The 20,087-nt window shown below is 44.2% G+C and overlaps 1 protein-coding gene across 4 annotated transcripts in view; it reads left to right on the forward strand.

The window, feature by feature from the left end:
* Window positions 1-775: 775 nt before the first annotated feature.
* Window positions 776-20,087, forward strand: part of LOC309521328 (SLAM family member 9-like) — a 29,979-nt gene continuing 10,667 nt past the window's right edge. Inside the window, exons 1-6 of one of the 4 annotated variants that reach the window (XM_082203709.1) lie at window positions 776-943; window positions 5,937-6,284; window positions 7,319-7,585; window positions 10,230-10,274; window positions 15,286-15,390; window positions 17,481-17,519. In XM_082203709.1, the coding sequence (XP_082059835.1) occupies window positions 895-943; window positions 5,937-6,284; window positions 7,319-7,585; window positions 10,230-10,274; window positions 15,286-15,390; window positions 17,481-17,519 (853 nt within the window). In that variant the 5' untranslated portion in view covers window positions 776-894. The remainder of the gene's footprint in view (window positions 944-5,936; window positions 6,285-7,318; window positions 7,586-10,229; window positions 10,275-15,285; window positions 15,391-17,480; window positions 17,520-20,087) is intronic. The other 3 variants (XM_082203710.1, XM_082203711.1, XM_082203712.1) reach the window with 3 other exon arrangements.

A 20,087-nucleotide genomic window follows, 5' to 3' on the forward strand; every position in this document is an offset into this window, starting at 1 on the left:
GTTGAATCTGGGTGAAAGGTAGGTTGGGAGGGGGAGGGAGTATGCTTGGGGTGTAGGAAGCGAATGGTGATTGGGTAGGAGTTTTGAAAGGGAGTTTGAATATTGGTGAGTGATAGTTGTTGGGCTTTAGAGGGGGGATTGTTGAGCTTTTGGGGGGAAATCGCTCAAAGAAGGTTGCTGAGCTTCTTTGGGGAAATTTTCAAAAACCCAGACATTTTGCCAATTTTCTGAAATCCACCCCCCCCCCGCCAATTCGGTCATTGGAATCCTGGGGAAATCCAGACAAACGGCAACCCCTCTCAGGAGATTTAAAATTCACAGCATGTTACACGTTGAAAGAAACTTATATGAAAATGATGTACCCTTGGTATTTAGCTCCCAGTAAATTAGCAAAACTGTATGAAACAGAGTCAAATGCACCTTCTATCATATGTGGTGGAAAAGGTAGTAAAAGAATTTTGGGAAATGATATATAATGAGTTAAAAAAAATGTTTAAAATAACCTTTTCTATAAAAAAAACCCCCGAAGCCTTTCTTTATGAATTCTAGGTGCTGAAATTCCAAGGGAGCAGAAAATACTATTTATGTATGCGACCACAGCTGCGCGGATGTTATTGCCCCAGAGATGGAAAGAAGATAAAGTCCCTACCAGAGAAGAATGGCAGATTAAGTTGATGAATTATGCTGAAATGGCTAAAATAACCGGAAGAATTAGAAATCAGGAAGACCAAAATTTTAATAAGGGGGAACGGGGGGGGGATTATAATTTATCTTAAAAACAATTGTAAAAAGCTAAAATTGTTGAGAGACTGACGTCCTCAGCCACGCCTTCTTCCTCATGTAGGCAACTAAGTTGCGAAGCAGGAAACCAACACCAGAGCTAACGGTGAAAAGATGATAAGCAAGACATTTTTGCATCTGTGGTTCCTTTCCGTATTCGTGGGTAAGTCCTGTATTTTTCTTTTTTTACCGTACAGATTCAAAAGAAGACCATGCTTGATGGATGGGGCTTGGGTGTGTAAATGTCAGGGCTAGGCACAACAGCTCTTTCATACAAAGGTGTATAAGACAATTCACAATAGCATAGCTTCCTAGCTATGCTACGATCATTCAGCAGTTATCATGTGTGCCAGCCTTCCAATCTTGCTTGCTGCCGAGGGACCTGAAGTGAAATTTAAGGCACATTCTCTCTTCATGGCTTTGTTATGGGCTTAGCAGCCCTCCTATCACATGCCCCAAATTCGCCAGTTGTTAGCACTGCAGTAGAAGGCAGCAGAAGACCAAGCCAGAACTAACAACGTGAATTTCAATAGGGACAAATATAAGGTTCTTCACTTAGGCAGGAAGAACCAGATGCACAAATATAAGGTGGGGAACACCTAGCTTAACAGCAGTACATGTGCAAAGGATTTGGGGGTCTTAAGAGACTACAAGCTGAACATGAGTCACCAGTGCGATGCAGCAGCAAAATAAGCTAATACAATTGTAGGCTGCATCAACAGATGTCTAATGTCTAGGTCAAGGGAACGTGTCTGGAAACCAAGCCTTATGAGGAATGGTTGAGGGAGCTGGGTATATTTTGTCTGGAGAAGAGACGACTGAGGGGCGATATGATAGGAATCTTCAGACATCTGAAGGGCTGTCGCATGGAATAGGCTTGTGAGACAGGACTTGCCTTGCAGAAGCCAAGTGCTTGGTTCTTGTTATGTACTAAGCTCAGAGTATATTTCAGTTCTTTTGTCTTTAACAATACTTTCCACCAGTCACACAATCCAGCATTTCATTGCCTGGTAACAGATATCAAGTGTGTTGAAGAGACGCAGACATTTCCCCCCCATGATGTAGAAGTCAACTGTCTAGGCTCGGTCTTAGACGTGGGTGAGCTTGGTGGTTGCCCAGGGTTTTGAGCTACAACTTGTCCTTCAATTAGGTTTAAATGTTTCTATTTCGAGGTCCACTTTGTTGTCTCTTACACTAGGTAAAAATCAGTGGTACTCAGCATTTCTTAGGGCCAACATATACTATAAGCAATACATAAATAATAATACAATGGCTTTAAAAAGTCCACTGGATACCTTTTAGAAAATTTATAATTCTCCTGTATTATTTTTAAGGATTACCAAAAAAAAGGATATCCTGTCATAAAGAATGATTACCAAAATATAGGAACTGCTGCAAAAAACCACACATTAAAAGTAAAACCAAATTGCTAGGCTTAGTCACATGGTTGCTACAGTTCTATATTTTGGGGGCAATGGTAATTTCCAAAGCTAAAAAAAGGAAGACATTTGAAGAAGATACAGCTTGAGAAACTGCAGTTTATGGTGATACTCTGTCCCTTAAAGACTAGTTCCCCCCACTCCATAAAATTTATATGCTGCTTAATTGTGAGGAGGAAACCCTCAAAGCGATTGCACTGCACCGACTGAGGGCCAACTTCTTGTAGCTGAAAAGGCTGTGTCAAAGCTCAGGGAGCAGAGTTTGCAGCAGGAGGAGTTTTGTGCTGAGCATAAGAAATAATAGATTCCTGCAACTAGGGCAACTTGTCCCAGGCCTTCCTTGGTTCCTGTGCGTGAGTGAATGCCTCTGAAAATGTCCAGGCAAGGTGCCACTGGAGATTGCACAAGTAGAGAACTAGGGTGTGTGGATGAAGAAATAGCAAGCCTTCGCTAGTTAAAAGTGATCAGGTTGTCTTTTCTTGTACTTTTTGGGTACTTCTGAATAGCCTCTTTCATATATGTAGAGTATCCATTTCTTGAGACTTGAAGCCTGGGCAGTATAAATTTTTTGCCCTAAGAAAGGAAGTCCAGGCAGTATATTTGGTTTAAGCTGAATCAGCAGTAAAGGCATTTCATGCACCAAAATGCTCAGAAAGGTTCTGCAATTTCACCCAAGCATTGCTATTTGGATAGTGCTAGCAAAGGGTCACAATTGTGTACTTGCTGCACTATATTGCAGGAATGATAAAAATCATCATCTCATCTGTGTTGGCAACAAATTCCTAACAACATTTACAAGATTATTTAAGCCTTTTCTGTCCGCTTGCAGTGAATTGGAATCTTAGGAGAGTTCATTTCAACTTTCATAGTGATTTTTCTTCCAATTTTTGTGGCATATGTACATTCAGGGTGTTATATATTGACCTGGTGCTTGAGGAAAGCTCTTTCAGGTGGCTTTTGAGTTAGCTTTCATCTTGGTGAATTCAAGAGATGTTAAGTTTTAGACCCAAGCAGGTAAAAAAACTAGAAGAACCCACTGAAAGGGCGAAAGGGTGGATTCCAAACTGTGCCCACAATACAATCTGATCCAATAAAACAATGAATCCTTTCTCTTATCATCAGAACAGTTGTCTAGATGCTTAACTCCCATATAGCACTGTATTGAGTATTTAAACAGTTTTCTACAATAAAACTACAATAAACTTTTCTCAATAAAACTTGCAACAACCCTATAAGGTAGGAATAATTATAACAACATTATCAATGGTAGAGTGCAAGCAAAGGCTCAAGGTCAATCTCCAACATCTCCAGGGAGGGTTGTGGAAGACTCTTTCCCAAAACCCTAGATAACTGCTTCTTTAAAAAATACCCACTGTGCAAAAATTCACTTATCCAAAAACAAGGAATTAGTACCCACAGCTTCTGTGGTTGAGAACACATCAGAAACTTTTGTCAGTGGAAATTGTTGACTGGCTAGGCGGATGGAAGTCATTGACTCATTAGACACATGCTCAGCTAATGAGCAATTTCCAGGGAATGCATTGTGTTTGTAAAGTGGAATGTGTGTGCAGTACTTCGTTTTGCAATGACTAGCTCCCTCACTGGCCTTGCATATGTCTTCAGAGGGTTAAAAGGTGGAGCATAGGGAGACGTGCAGAACAGCACAAGGGATTTTGACAGATGCCACTCATGTGGTGTCATAATTGCAAAATGTGATTGCCAGCTGAGTAGCCCTGCCCACCTGTCAAACTTGGTCCATGAGACTGATTCTGATCTGACCCTTGGGGCCACAAAGATTCCCATTCCTATCTTAGGCTGGTTTTGTTTGGTTTTTTTACCAATGCACGCTTTTGTAATTCTTTTTTCTGTTACGATATTCTGGAAACTGCTGGGCAGTCTAAATAACTAGATTGTTTATGCACCATCCCTTTCGTAATGCAGGAATGCTGCTTCCTCTTGTCACAGGGCAAGGAGGAAGTGATAAGTTTCCAGTTGAGAAGCACTTTTGTGTAATCACATACTCATTTAGCAACAGTTTTCTTTAACTTGCAAAAGATGAGATTTTAGAACACAATCTGTCTCTTTCTCATGCATGCACACACACACACACACACACACACACACACACACACACCTTTCCCCCTGCCTGCTTCTTTTGTTGTCTGCCTGGGATATTCATTATGGAATTGTTGGCGGTTCGAATCCCCATGACGGGGTGAGCTCCCGTTGCTTGGTCCCAGCTCCTGCCAACCTAGCAGTTCGAAAGCACGAAGTGCAAGTAGATAAATAGGTACTGCTCCGGCAGGAAGGTAAACGGTGTTTCCGTGCGCTACTCTGGTTCGCCAGAAGCAGCTTAGGCATGCTGGCCACATGACCCAGAAACTGTACGCCGGCTCCCTTGGCCAATAAAGCAAGATGAGCACCGCAACCCCAGACTCGTCTGCGACTGGACCTAATGGTCAGGGGTCCCTTTACCTTTACCTAATTTATTTATCACATGACCAGAAGGGAAACCCAAGAGGGGTCCCAAACATCCCCCAGCTTTGCAGCTGAAGTGCCAAACAGCAGTCCATGGGATGGAGAGGGAGCACAAATTCATTCTTCCCCTCAGGGTCCTACTCAGAAAAACCAACATTACATCTGGTGGACTTTTAAGACTATGTGACATCTTCACTGTATGGTCCCTGGTTGAATGTGAGCAGAAACAAAGCCCTAACCAAAAGAAAAAAAAGAAAACAGGGGGAGGGAATGCAGGTTGGATTGCAAACTGGAGAAAAGAATATGAAAAGGTGGGGTGATTAGGGAACATCTTAACCTCCACAAGAGTCCGTTTTTCACCATGAAAATGTAGGCAAGCAAATATTTAAGTCCTGTCCATGTTTATTTCAAAGACTGGCATGATCAATTTCAGCAGGCATGGATTGCAACCTTAAAGGCAAAGGGGGGCCCAGAGGCTGCCAGTGCTGCCACAAAGCCTTTGGCAAACTCAGCCTCAGGGTGCTGTGGGGCTGCATTAATTTCAGTCCGTCCGTCCCCACCCCACTTGGGAGGGCATCACTGGGCTCTGCCATTGGAAGGCAGGTGGCACAGAGCCTTTCGGGGTCTACAAGGATAGTTTGCTGCACAAGACAATGAGCACACATCTTGGGACAGGGCTTGGGAATTGCTGGAGTTCAGTTCCCATCATATGACCACAGGCTTGAGTGTGGAGGCCCAGATTGCCCACCCTGTCTTAGGTTATCTGGGAGTGGGGAGCACTGCTCAGACATCGGGGTGGTGTGCAACAATATCATCCAAGCCAAGCTCCCAATCCTATAACAATAATTACATTGTCTAGAAAACCCCTTGCTGCCAAATGTACATTAACCCTACTGGGGAGTGCAGAATCAAGAAATATCAAGAGACCCGGCAGATCAGAACCCAGCAGATTTTTCAGGGAATCTGCTTTCAGATACTGAAATGGGTCACTGGGATGATGTGGTACAATTGTGGAGGGGCTGTGGCTCAGTCGTAAAGCATATGCTTTGCATGCAAAAGGTCCCAAGTTCAATCCCTGGCAAGTTCCAGGAGGGCTGAGAAAGCCTAGTTGGAATCTAGGAGAGCTGCTGCCTGTCAGTGTGGACAATACCAGGCTAGATGGACCAATGGTCAGACTTGACATAAGGCAAATTCCTATGTTTCTTGACAGTTTCTTCCTTCATTTTCTTGACCATACAGGTTCCTATGGTGAAGAAAATACTGAGAAAATGAAAGGAATTCTGGGGGAACCTGCAACTTTCCTACTGAACACTGCAGAACAACTCAAAAAGATTTCTTGGCTTAGAACTAAAGGAAAGCAGGATCTTGAATTTTTTGTGGCAGCGATTCCACGAAAGGATCCAGAAGAGAGATGTGAACTCAGTGTGCAGATTCCAGCATATAGAGGGCGGCTGAGTGTCTCTGAGGACTGCAAAAGGTTACAAATCAATAATCTAATGCAAGAGGATTCTGGCACATACACAGCACAGATCACGATAGCTGAAGACAAAAATCCAATAAGCGAAACCTTTCCCCTGAGGGTGTATAGTAAGTATTCTAAACATTTCAGGCACCCAGGTGGAGTCACAAATGATAATAGAGCATCTCTCCTTCAGTCCCTGACCCTGTGAAACTAATTCTGGGCCCTTCTGCACTGATGAGGCCTGCAAGGAGGATTAACATGGTACTTCATACAACACAATATGGAACTCTATCCAGACCCCCTACAAAAAATCCACCAGGGCCAATCCCCATTACTAAGATCTCATATTAACTCAAGTTTATGTCTCATTATCAGCTGTGACCTAACAGGTTTTTGAGGTGATGGTGCACCCCACAAGAGCTGGAATGGCTCCATCACACCACTTTCACCTCTTCTCACAACAAGGGATGAAAACCACTGTGTGGGGTATTTTGGCATAGAATTCCCACTCTGCCAGGCATATTATATTGTATTTATTTCCTGCCCTTTACCATAAGGCCCAGGAAAGATTACAAGGTTTTAAAATCAAGTACTGTAAAAACATTTAAATGTAGCAGATTAGGATGGGCCCTAAATATGAAGTGTCAGAGGCCAAGGTAAAGAGGGGTGTGTTGAGCATATGATAGAAACACTATACAGTGGTACCTCAGGTTAAGTACTTAATTCGTTCCGGAGGTCCGTACTTAACCTGAAACTGTTCTTAACCTGAAGCACCACTTTAACTAATGGGGCCTCCTGCTGCCGCCGCGCCGCCAGAGCACGATTTCTGTTCTCATCCTGAAGCAAAGTTCTTAACCTGAAGCACTATTTCTGGGTTAGCGGAGTCTGTAACCTGAAGCGTATGTAACCTGAGGTACCACTGTATAATGAAGGTGCCAGGCAGGGAGTGAATACCATAGCTCAGGGTCCAGCACAAAAAACGCCCCATCCTGGGCAACCCCCCCCCCCAAAAAAAAAGAAAAAGTTTGAGAGAAATGGAAGTACAGATAAGGTCTCCTCTGCTGATCTTCACATCCAAGGGGGTCTGTAGGGAAGGAAATAATCTCTCATGTTTTGTTGCTTGTTTTTGTATACCATGTCTCTCTCCCTTCCTGTTCAGAGCGTTTATTGGAAGCTGACCTCGAGATCGTCTGTGACCGAAAAGGTTATGGTGGTGGGAATGGAACTCTTCAGCTGAACTGCTCTGCAGGCAGCTGGGAAGATGATGCCACGTTCAGCTGGGCCCCAGCCAGCAAGAGTGAATCCACTGGGAGATCTCTTGTCACCTGGCACAATTTAGAAGGCAATGATTTGAACTTCACTTGCAAAGTAGAGAACCCTGTTAGCACAGCATCCAAGACAGTGTCTTTCCTGAAAATTTGCAGTGGTAAGATTTGCTTTTCATTTTTCTCTTGGCAGAATTATGCCTCTATTTAAATTAGTCTTGCAATCCTTTTGTTGATGACATGCTGATCCAGACCTGTGCTTGTCCTCTGCCTAGAAATAGGGATCAGAGCTGTTTTCCACTTCTCCCATGCAGTCTAGGCACGCGTCCAGTTTTGCCCTTACCCAGCTGCTATCCCCTGGAAACCCTACTCTTTAGCAATAAATTGGAGCAAATGTTAATCTGATTGGTGGTTGCTATAATTCATTAATAAAGATCAAGTTTACTCAGGAGAAAACAGCGGGGCAGGGGCAAGTCTGATGGGGGCAAAGACTCAGAAAATGTAGCAAAGCCTCCCAACTGGTTTTGTGGAATTAGAAATGTTGAGATGTACTAACAAGAAATTTGCAGTGGTAAACTTTTTATCTATTTAAAAGAGGCCTAGAAAGACAGCTCTCCATTCTTTTTCTATGTAGAGTCATGCCTAGTTTTACAAACCTGTTTGAAGGTGACCCAGGTGGGAGGACTGAGGACACAGGGAGGGTAGCAAAACCTCCATTATGAAACATTTCAGCCTTGAAGGGATTTGGCTGCTTTAGCTTATAAACAGAAACCCCACAGCAACAATAATTCTGCAACTAGTATGCAACATGACAATGACAAAAATATTGTATTGCAGTGCTAGCATTTGCATAATTCATTTAGCTTTTCTAACCATGGATGGGGCAATGGTTCCCCCACTGATCACAATAAATCTTAACTAGTCTGATTTCACCAGGCCTTTGCCCATACATATAACATTAAGGACTAGAAACTTGCTTTAAAAATATATATGAAAGGAATAATTGGTCAGAATCTCCATATGGGGAATCATTTGGAGTTATTTCATTTGTAGAATCACAGAATACCATTTGGTTCAATTCCTGTTGGTGCAGGACACTGGTGTGCTGTGACAAATGGGAGTCCACGGCTCATGGGGGATACCAAATTTCTCACAAAGCTTCCCTCCCCCTGCCAAAGGTAAAGATGGAGGATAAAGCCTCTCTCACTAAGCACGGATTAGGGAGTAATGTATCCTCGCTACAAGAAAACCTAACAAATTGACAGCCAAATAATTAGATAAACCACCTCACACCCACCCATGAGATGACTGTAAAATACCAGAATAAAGAGAACAGAACACTCAAGAGCTCTACAGGAATATAAGTGTGTGGTGTAGCTTGTGAGTGAGTGAGATTCAGCTGCATCAGGGCAAAAAGGGGGCAGATCCTAATTTAAACCACCATTCCACCTGTTGGGTTGCCTTGGGACCTAGTCAGTGAGAGCAGCCAGGGTTCAATAAAGCAGAAACAGGCTCATCTAAGACTCAAGTAGCTCAGCTAAACCAAGCAAGGTGATTACGCTGAAAAAGGAAGTGTGGGTGTTTTACAGTCACACTCACACAAATTTGTGTGCGTATATGTCATGCATGCAAAAGCGAGTGAGTGAGCGAGGAACTCACTAGCTAGCTACTTCCTGTGAGCGGATGTTATATCTGTGCTACCTGCAATGGAGGGTGGGGGGTTTACACATGATTCATGCATACCCCTTTAAAAAGGGCCCTTCCCACAAACAGAAGCTTGGCTGTGACTGCTCTACTCGACAGGCTAGTGAATACGATTAGGGGGTTTATTTTCTTAAGTAACAGAAGAGCTGCGAACGCTGCGACCCTCCACCTGCAGATGGAAATAATGCAGCCAATGCGACACAGGATGTTCACCTAAGATGGGCCTTTTCAGGCCTGGCGGCCAGGTGCAGACACAAGCCTCTCTTTCAAGCCCTTAGGAACATCCCCACACAAAACCAGCCACACACCCCTTCTTCCTCAGGCCACATCCTTCGCTAGCCCTGCTTTCCATTGTCCTCGAGGGACTGAAACATGCCCTTCAATGGTGCTTCTTGGGCCACATTCACACCATGCCACTTTAAACAGTTATGGCTCCCCCCCCCCAAAGCATTCTGGGAGCTTTTGTTTGTGAAGGGTGCTGAGGGTTGTTAGGAGGCCCCAATTCCTCTCCCAGAGCTACAGTTCCCACAGTTCCCCATGAAGAGGGATTGGCACTTAAACCACCACACAAAAGCGTAGCTCTGTGAGAGGAATAAGGGCCTTCCCCACAGCTCTCAGTGCCCTCAACAAAATGCTACACAACAACTCTGGGTCTGTAGAAACCTGCTACATCAATGCTCTTAAGCCTGCATTTTTTTGGCACCAATGTTTTCAAGGGCTGAGGGCTGCCTGTACATTTTGACAACTCCCTGCTGTTCACACTGATTCCAGGAGGTCCTGCCTGGTTCATCCTCTCAGGACCCTGAGACCGGGTTAGGTCTAGGCTTTAGGCTGACTTGTAGTCAGAAACGAAACCCCCCAACATTTTATGGCTTTTATTGCATTGGAGGAGGTCAGGCATTCTCTAAGGCCCTAGCAGAAATCCCAAGAGCTCAAATTGCTGATCAGCATATCCTTCAATGGAACAGTAACGTTCCTTCCAAAGGCAGTTTTCCGGTGCAAAATGCACAGAACTCTTTTTCCAGATCTTTGCCAATTTGCCTGATCTCTCTTTCCAATCTGCTCTCTCGCACTCGCTCCCTGTCCCATCGGCTCGTGCAGAGCACCAAGCGACGACACCTGGGATGTGGTCCCCCCCGCAGACTGGTGAGCTCCACTCCCTGTTCTTTGTTGTTTGTGCCCCTTCACTTAAATCTTCGGAAAGTCTTGTGCTGCCTTCTGTCCCAAGGGGGTCAGTCCCCAGAGCAGAAAACAGGGTGCAAATATCCCCAAGTGAGCCACATGTTGTTAGATACAGGACAGGGGCCAGGAGTTAGAATCTCTAGCCAATGTAACTAGTGGCCATGGATAAATGCCTTCCTCAAGATGACATTTACATGGAATCTTTTGTGTCATGCCAGGTGGCATACTGTAATTTGATGGGATAAGCTGTAATGAACAATATAGTTAGCTTTTCTGTGCCTTTATGCATAGCCATTGTGTTGGAGTGCTTTGTGTGTGCATGTCCGTTGTACGTTATTTTAGGTATGGGGGTGGAGGGGATACAGATAAATGCTTGTACAAGAAACAGAAAACTGCATCCGAGAATATTATCTTTCAAACGCAGTCAACTGGTCTGCCTTAATATGCTCAGGAAACAGCAGGCACAGGAGATGTGTGGACATCTCTGATAAAGCTTAGAGCTCAGGCCCTGCGCTATACCATGAAGCTAATTCTGGCATTGCCCAAACAGCTGGGCCACGTGTGTTCCGGGGAGGGGGGTGCAGAGAAGAGTCATATGAGAAGAGGTTAAAGATAAGCTAGCCTGCAGGTTTCCCCAACCTGGTGCCCCCAAACATCTGAGCAGCAGCAGGTCTCAGTCCTGCAGCAGGATATTAGCAAAGCAAAACACATCAGCAGCATCACTCTGTGAATTGATAAGGGGTGTGTAGGCACCAGAGATAAGATACTTTCCCCCCTCCACAAACACATGCCCTGTTGAGACTTTATCTGCTCAGAACTGTGAAAGTGGAGGGGCTGAACCCTGGAGAAAGACAGGGCTTCAAGGGAAGTTCCATGTAGAGTACATTGCAGTAATCAATATCCAATATTATCCATTATCAGTTAATTTGCCCCATTATACAACAACCTGAGAGAGATTTTTGAAATGCTTGTTGAAAAATGGAAGCAGGGATGCCCCAGTAGAAATGGTTCGATTTCGTTTGAGTGAGACAACGGTTTTGTAGTAAAAGTGGAGCCAAACCAGATTAGAACAAGGATGTTAGATTTATAGCTGTGAATTGTTTCGGAGACTCTGGGTTTAATCTGAAGTTGTGTTAGCTAATCTCCTTTCTCTCGTGACTGACTCTGGGGTTGCGGCGCTCATCTCGCTTTATTGGCCAAGGGAACCAGCATACAGCTTCTGGGTCATGTGGCCAGCATGACTAAGCCGCTTCTGGCAAACCAGAGCAGCACATGGAAACGCTATTTACCTTCCCGCTGGAGTGGTACCTATTTATCTATTTGCACTTTGACGTGCTTTTGAACTGCTAGGTTGGCAGTAGCAGGGACTGATCAATGGAAGCTCACTCCGTCGCGGGGATTCGAACCGCCGACCTTCTGATCGGCAAGTCGTAGGCTCTGTGGTTTAACCCACAGCGCCACCCGCATCCCTATACTACCATTATGTCTGTATAAATGTATTGACTGCATTATCGTAATCTCCCTGTTAGGTTAACAGTGAATAGGCTACTGTGACCAGCCTATCCCAGTCCAGTAACCTCTGTAGCTGGAAATAGGGACCCTGTGCCAATGAGGCTACTTATGACTTTACTGGCAAAGCGATATCTGGGAGCCCCCCCCCAAAAAAAAACCCCCGAAATGCCTGGTCCTTCAGGGTGCGTGCAGTCCCATCCAAAACAGGCGTGGGGAATCACCCACGTACCAGTGTAGCTCCATTTACAGAATGAAAGATTACACAGCAAGAGGCTAGGTTTTTTATTATTATTTAATGCTAGTTGTTTAAAAGTCCCAAGGAGATTTAAAATATATTACGTGATATATTAAGGTTGTTGCAAACCTCTAACACTCTCACCTGTACTGTTAAGTATGAACTACACTGCAGGGGTGCATAACAGATTCTAGGATTTCTCCATATGGGGAGCGCTCACTTCCATCCCTGGGGATGCAGTTAGAAATAACTTAGTAGCATGAACCAAGAAATAGCTTATCCAGACAATGAGATGATTCATTCGGTCCTTTCTAGTATCTGTGTGTCTCGTTCTTTCCCTTCCCTTTCCACATGTTCTCCATTCCATTCCCCCTCCCACCCAGTTGCCATTCCCCCCCCCTAGTCCAATTAGTCAACATTCTTTGCCATTGACTTCTCATTGGTTCCACCTGGTGCTTGTTGCTCACTCTGAGCCCCTCTGATTCTCACTGTGAACCCAGCAAGATGGTGGCCTCCATGGAGATTGGTTAGCTCTGTGCCCACCCTCTGTCCCTTGTTGCATCCCCCCACCCTCCCAAATTGTAATTCTTCTTCATCTCTGTGACTTATACCACATGGGTTCTCTATACCACCACCACTACTACCAGGAAGAGGGTGTCCATTGGCCAAGCAAGACAAGAGCCTTCTCCTAACCTAGTTAAAAAGGAGGGAGCATTAACTCTTACCTGCCGCCACCAAATTGCCCCCCTTCAATCTCCAGTTTCCCCTGAGACTCTATTATGCTACATTAAATGCTGTTGCACACACCCCAGTCTTCAAGCAGGGGTTCCTATGCTTACCCAGGCTTTGGTTTCCTTGGAATGAAGGTCAGTGGAAACCATGGTGTCTTTGGGATATATGATTTTATTTACACATATATGCAACTTCAGCATAGGATGTAAGGACTCACAGCATCAACACCCCCAAAAGATCTTGCTTTCCCATTAGGATTCCAGCAAAGCCCCAAAGCAGAACTTTGGGTCCCACACAGAACAGACATGCCTCTGTCTCCAGCTTCTAGCATAAGCTAACCATTCTCTCTCACTCTTGCATACACAGCCTCCCTTGGCCTGCTGTTCTCCATCCTTAGGATGACATGGATTCTGACCCAATCATCTCTATGGCACCCTCTTTGAACATGTAAATGGCAGTACTTAATTCACCAGACAAAGCTATTCCATTAACAGAGGAAGTAGCCAGACCTGTTCACCGGTTTTGCCTTATAGATTTTAATCTGACAATCATGGGATCACAGGTTTGGAAGGGACTTGTGGATCTCGTTCAGACTGACTCTTCCCAACCTATAACAATAGGATAGCACATTTAACATCATGTGCAGTGTTCCCCTAGAAGAATCTGTTGCATGCCCCCAAACCATTTGCAGTACAGTGGTACCTCGGGTTACGTACGCTTCAGGTTACAGACTCCGCTAACCCAGAAATAGTGCTTCAGGTTAAGAACTTTGCTTCAGGATGAGAACAGAAATCGTGCTCCGGTGGCACAGTGGCAGCAGGAGGCCCCATTAGCTAAAGTGGTGCTTCAGGTTAAGAACAGTTTCAGGTTAAATATGGACCTCTGGAATGAATTAAGTACTTAACCCGAGGTACCACTGTACGCTCTTTGTGCCTATTCCTTATCCTGCATGCCTAGAGAAAGGTGATCCATGGACCATCTTCCTCTGTGTGCTTGCAAGGTTAGCAGGCGATGTCAGTGGGCATTCCATACCACCAGAAAGCCTGCTACAAATGCGAGAAGTGGTATCTTTAGGATATATGGTTCTATACAACCTGAGCATAGGCAAGAGTGGCTTACAGCATTAACCCCACAACAGATCTTGCTTCCTCATTAGGGCATAGCTGTCAACTTTTCCCTTTTCTTGCGAGGAATCCTATTTGAAAAAAGGGAAATGTTGACAGCTATGCATTAGGGCTTCAGGGGACCCCCAAAGTCCAACACAGAGCAAAACATGTCTCTCGATACCACCATCATCAGCCAACTCACCCTATCGTTCTCCATCCTAGGATGATCTGGCATTCAGGTACAGTGGGGAAAAGCCCACCCATTTGTGTCTATGGCAACGGAGCTCACTTTTTAAAGATGCAAATGAACTGGTCTGACAGGTTTCAGCAAGGTTCCACCTATAGATTCTAGCCTCCCATACACATGATCACAGGTTTGTAAGGGACCCAGGGTATTATTCCATAACAAGACAAAAATGTGTATACTGGGCCAAATTGTGTACAAAAATACATATAATAGGACTGATGTGCCCTAAAATGCACACAAATGCTTATGCACTGCACTTTTTAAAATTATTGCTATGAGGCAAAGCAAAAGATTGGAAAAAGAAGAAATTGAGAGAAACCATAATCAACAGATTCAGCTGTACCTGAGCAGGGTTCACCTGCCAATCTTTTGTGTGTCATGAAGCATTTAAAAGCAAAGGCGATTTCTCCCTTCACAATGGATGTTATTTTCTTGTTCCACAGCTGTGATATTTTATGTATTAAATGCCATTATGTGTACTCTATAGTACAATAATACTTTTTAAAAAAATTTTAAGACTTCCAATTAAAATAAATGTTGCCACCTTTGCAAAATGGCACCTTATGCCCAAGGGTGGGCCCTTTGTAGACTGGGGGGGTGTTGGGCTATAATCCAAAGGTGCTGTCAAAGGTTTGAGATGTCACAGCAGATTTTTAAGCAGAGGTTTTCCTTCTTTGTATGGCAGTTATTTACTTTTACTCAGTGCTTTTTTCTGGGGAGATGCAGGGGTGCGCATATTCCTAAACATTTTGTGAATCTAAGTTTGGCCTCATTGAGGGGCAGTATTTCAATATGAGTAGGAGAATGGGAGTACCCTAAACATTTTTTAAAGAAAAAAAGCACGGCTTGTCCTCCACCTAATTTCATCTGCCACATTCCCTTATCAGCCTAAATCAGAGGTGGTGGGGGTGTTCTTTTATTTTTTAAAAGCATAAGCTAAAGATCAGATATTACAGTGAATGAGTTGCTGACATAAGAATAGGTTTATTCAGAAAAAAAGTTAAGCAATTTAAGTAGGCTTATCAAAGCCCTTGTGAATTAGCTTCAGCAATGTTTTCGCAATTCTATCATTACTACTGGAATTACTAAATTATATTGTTCTTTCTTTCTTTCTTTCTTTCTTTCTTTCTTTCTTTCTTTAAGAAGACAAACCTATTGGCAACACCTCTATAGTCATACTGCCTATCCTTGCAGTGGTAGTTGTATTCATCTGCGCTGGCCTTGTTGTGTGGTGGAAGAAGAAAAGAGGTAAGGGGTTTCACACAACTATCTGAACCGCTTTAAAATTCCCTGATGAAAAAGTGAATGAACCTAAACTAAGAGAATCATAGAATTGTAGAGCTGGTCATCTAGCCCTCACAGAGATACAGTTCTCTGGGAAGAAGGATTGATTGTTAAACCACTGGGAGACATAGCCCTGAGAGAGGCCACTCTTGATCACGGCCCAGAGCAGTTGACATCCATCAGCCATCTATTGGGCTGGTCTCTTTTTATATATATGTAATATTTTTTATTAGTTTTACATAGAAATTAACAAGCATAACAATTCAAAAAGAAACAAAAAGAAAAGGTTCTCTCGAACCTTCAGACCTCCCTCCTCCCTCCCTGGGTTCCATTTCTAAATTTTATTCCTGCATCTATTAAATATCCATAGCATCCAAAATTCTTGTTACTTTACAAGTGTCATTGTAATTCCTGCCAATGATTTCAACTGTTTGCAGTGGTCTCTCAATATGTTAAAAAGTTATTCCAGTCTTTCACAAATATTTGGTCTTCCTGGTTTCTGATTTTTCCCATCAATCTTGCCATTTCGGCATATTCCACCAGCTTGGTCTACCACTCAGTACTTTTTCTTCTTTCCATCTCTGGGCTGAGAGCATCCTTGCTGCTGTTGTTGCATACATAAACAATCTTTTCTTTTGGTAGTTCCACACCTATGATTCCTAACAGAAAAGCCTCTAGGTTTTTTAACAAAGGTTATCTTAAACATTCCCCCCCCCCAGTTATTATATATCATTTCCTAGAAAGCTTTTACCACCCACCCCTCATGACCACCACGTATGATTAAAAAGTACCTTCCTTCCTTTTACATTTTACATTTCCAGCACACATTTGAACTGGTTCTATACATCTCAATCCACCTGCTGACCCCATTGAGCCATATGCAGTCTGACTAGGGGAATCAGTGAAGTCCCTGCGATTGGCACAATCAGTGCTTGGATTTGTGGGTGGCACAGCCCCAGGGGGAATAGGGAAGGTCTTCCTCTCCTTTCCTGCCTAAGTGTGAAAGTGCTGTCCCTGCTAGGGTTGCCAGCTCTTTTTACCAGACCTTGCTCCTCTCCCCTTCGCATCTCCTTGCTCTGCAGATAGTGAACAGCTTTACTGGCTGGTATCTGTGTCCAACATACGATAGCAGACCAAGCAGGATTTTCTTTCACCCTGGTCAATTGGCATCACTTATGTTGTAAATAAAAATATGCCCTTTTCCCTTATGGGGTATCCAAGAGCCCATATAGAGTCCTTACATAGGTTCCTTATTGGTAGGAGAAAATAACAGAGGCCAACCAGAGAATATTGAGAAGCAAAGCAGCTAGTAAGCTTGATCTTTATTAATCTGTTGCAACAGGGTGCTCCCCTCACACGCAGGAGAGGAAGAGGACGCCCCAAAATGCCGTGCAAGGGCTTATCAAGACTTTTGAAATTCCCATTCTCTAGATCAAGACCACCCCCAGAAACATTATGCATACATCACAGAAGGGGTGTAACCTAAGACCACCCCTCAGATCCATCCCACCTACATCACAGAAATTTTAATGTTGTTTTTCTCCTGTCACAGTTTATCTCCTGTCTGGCAAGTTACTTGATTGGATTGCCTGGGGAGCCTGGCCATTCTTTTGTAGTGGTAAAATACTTATTTCCTGGGCCAGGTCACAGGCTCACACCTTATTCAAACAGACATATCCTTGAGACAGGATTTGTGAGGAAAGAGACAATGGGGAGGCTTTTCCAGTTTAACCTTGCAGAGAAAGGATTTGGTCAGTTTAGGGATCAAAATGGTTCCAGGTTGGTCTTCCTGTGTTGATCTATGTATGTGCAGTTATGAACATTACCATATATCTAAGACCATAAAATTCCTATCACACTTACCAACAAAGGGATAGTTGTACAAAGCTCAGTGCTACTTGGCACCAGTGGCTATTCCACAGGCTCCTGCATGGAAAACAGCCCTGCAGCAAATTGCTGAAGGGAGGGGAGATCAGGATTAAGACATCTGTGCCTGCTTTTGTTTTGCTCACTTCCCCTTTTTCACTTTGGTTTTTTTTTTCCCCTTTCCAAAGGTTCCCACAGGAAAAAGCTGGATTCTGCACGTCAGTCAGGTAAAACAGCCGCCCCTTCCTGCTCTGGCAGTGCCCGTCCCACCCCTATAGGAAAAGTGGGCAATTGCTCTTCTCATGATCCTAGAATCTGTAGTCATCCCATGTGAAATAGATTTGCAGAAGATTCAGGACAGGCAGACAAAGGATAGTACTTTGCCGCAAAATGCCTAATTGATTCATGTCCTTCACTGGGCTAGTGGCTACTAGGAGGGGATTAAGCAACTTCCTGGAGGCAGGCTGTCTCTGAATCCCCGTTGCTGAGGGTCGGAAGTAGGCAGAGGACTGTTGCACCCATGGCTTGCTCATGGGCTTCCCATAATGTGCATCTGGTTGGCCACTGTGAGAACAGGATGTTGGATTAGACGGGCCTTTCGCCTGATCCAGCAGCCTGCTTCTTAGGTTCCTTGGAGTGCCTAGAATAATTGTGGAGGAGTGGTGCAGCAGGCTTTGGCAACTGGTCTCTGCACGCTTCAGCCAGTCCGTTTAAACTTGCTCTCGTTTCTATCAAGTGGGACAGTTCGAAGCACACTTTTTGGCTTTGAGCAGTGAACAATTAATAGATGTGATGATCAGCGAAGTAGACTTTCAATCCCAGGTTGAAATATGTCTCCTAATTACTTGGCAGGTGGAGCTACAGATCCCTGAGTGAGGCGAGGGGCCCTCTGCACACACACGCACCCCTCCAGCCTTTCCCCAGAGCTGGCTACGAGTTTCTGCACACTGTTTGAAACAGGATGTCCCCACCACCTTGCTGCCACCTTCCCTGTCTGACTCGGTGCTCCCTTGCTCCCTCACATCACGCACCCCCTTCTCCTTTTGCCGTCCCACTGGCAGGAGCTGAGTGTGACTCGCTTGGGCCCCTGTTAAACCTGCCAGTCACAGTGTTGAACTAGGGCTAGGGAAACCAGGTTCAAATCACCCCTCTGCTCACATTGCGCCGTTCGGTATCTTTTGACTAACCCACCTCACAGGGTTGTTGTGAGGAGAAGATGGACATATTTTTTATTTTTAATGGCAACAACCATGTTAAAATGCAACAGCTGGTGCTCTGCTCCTTCCCTCCCTCCCTCCCTGCCCCAGTGCCTATGCTTTCACTGGGTTTCTGAGGGAATCACCCACTTCTTCCTCGAAGTGGAGTGTGATACTTAGCTCTGCTGTGGGTCCTGGCTGGTGTGTGACTACACTGTCCGCTGACCACCAGCCCTCCTTATTCAGGCTGCAGCATTTTGCCAATTAATCGGTTAGATTAACCAGTTTAAAAAGTCTACGGGTCAGCTTCAAAAGTGCCCTAAATTAATTGGATATCTGATAATTTTGAACCAATGCTGTACAAGAACACCTTAGAATTGGCATCCCCTCTTGCCTTCCCTCTCTCCCTGCACACATGGGAAGGCCTCTGCTAAGGTGGCAACACTTTTGAGACGTGTGTGTGCATCCTCTAATGGCAAGGGCTTTCCCCGCTTTCAGTAGTGTTCTATTTATGTGCAGATTTAATGAAACCCCATTTGATTAATCAACTAACCACTATTCTGGAAGTGATTGCTCTTTTGTTTTTCTTGACAATAAGCAACTAACATGATTAATCAACTAAAGAGTCCTTTAATCAGATGACAGCTCTGTTCCCTAATCTGCCCAGTTATGCCCCATCCGAGAGGGTCTTATACTCTCCTTGGGCCAGGATCACCACTCAGTACACACACAAACACAAGCTTCCTGGCCTCTTACACATTAGCTGAAGGCTCTTTGCCTCTCATTAGAACTGACAAGGGAAAACTGGAAACTGACAGTATTTCATACTTGGCAACTGACTCCCTCTTGTCTTTTGCCATCAGCTGGATAGCTCAGTTGGCTAGAGCAGTGTTTCCCAACTTGGATCGCCAGCTCTTTTTGGACTACAACTCCCATTATTCCTAGCTAGCATGACCAGTGGTCAGGGATGATGGGAATTGTAGTCCGAAAATAACTGAAGACTCAAGTTTGGGAAACACTGGGCTAGAGCATGGTGCTGATAACGCCAAGGTTGCAGGTTCAGTCCCCATTCTCCAATGTTCTTCTTAGTTGTTTTTGGTCATTCCTGGGATGGCTCAGTTGGTAGAGCATGAGACTCTTAATCTCAGGGTTGTGAGTTTGAACCCCACATTGAGCAAAGGATTCCTGCAATGCAGGAGGTTGGACCGTTAGGGTGGCCCAAATGGCCCCTTCCAACTCTACAATTCAGTTCATATGTTGAGAATGTACAATGGGGAGAATCCATACTTGCATTCCTCTCACACAGTGACTCCTGAGTATGTGTGCTTCAGGGCTCTGGGATGTGAAGGAGAGGAAAGAAAGAGAAAAAAATTACCTACGTACTTAATTTCTAGAGAAATGTTTGGGTATTTTTTTACCTGGAAAGGTGATATGTCATGAGTGCTTATGTGTTTTAAAATGTTTTTTTTTTTACGTCTTATTAGTGTTTTTTAAATGATTTAAATAGGTTTTTATTTTATTGTCAATTGTATTGTTTTGCTACTTTGTGGTTTGCCATCCTATGCAGTAGAAATTTTAATGATGATGATGATGATGATA

The sequence above is a fragment of the Podarcis vaucheri genome (genome assembly GCF_965113315.1).
Source record: "Podarcis vaucheri genome assembly, chromosome: 16".
Taxonomy (NCBI): domain Eukaryota; kingdom Metazoa; phylum Chordata; class Lepidosauria; order Squamata; family Lacertidae; genus Podarcis; species Podarcis vaucheri.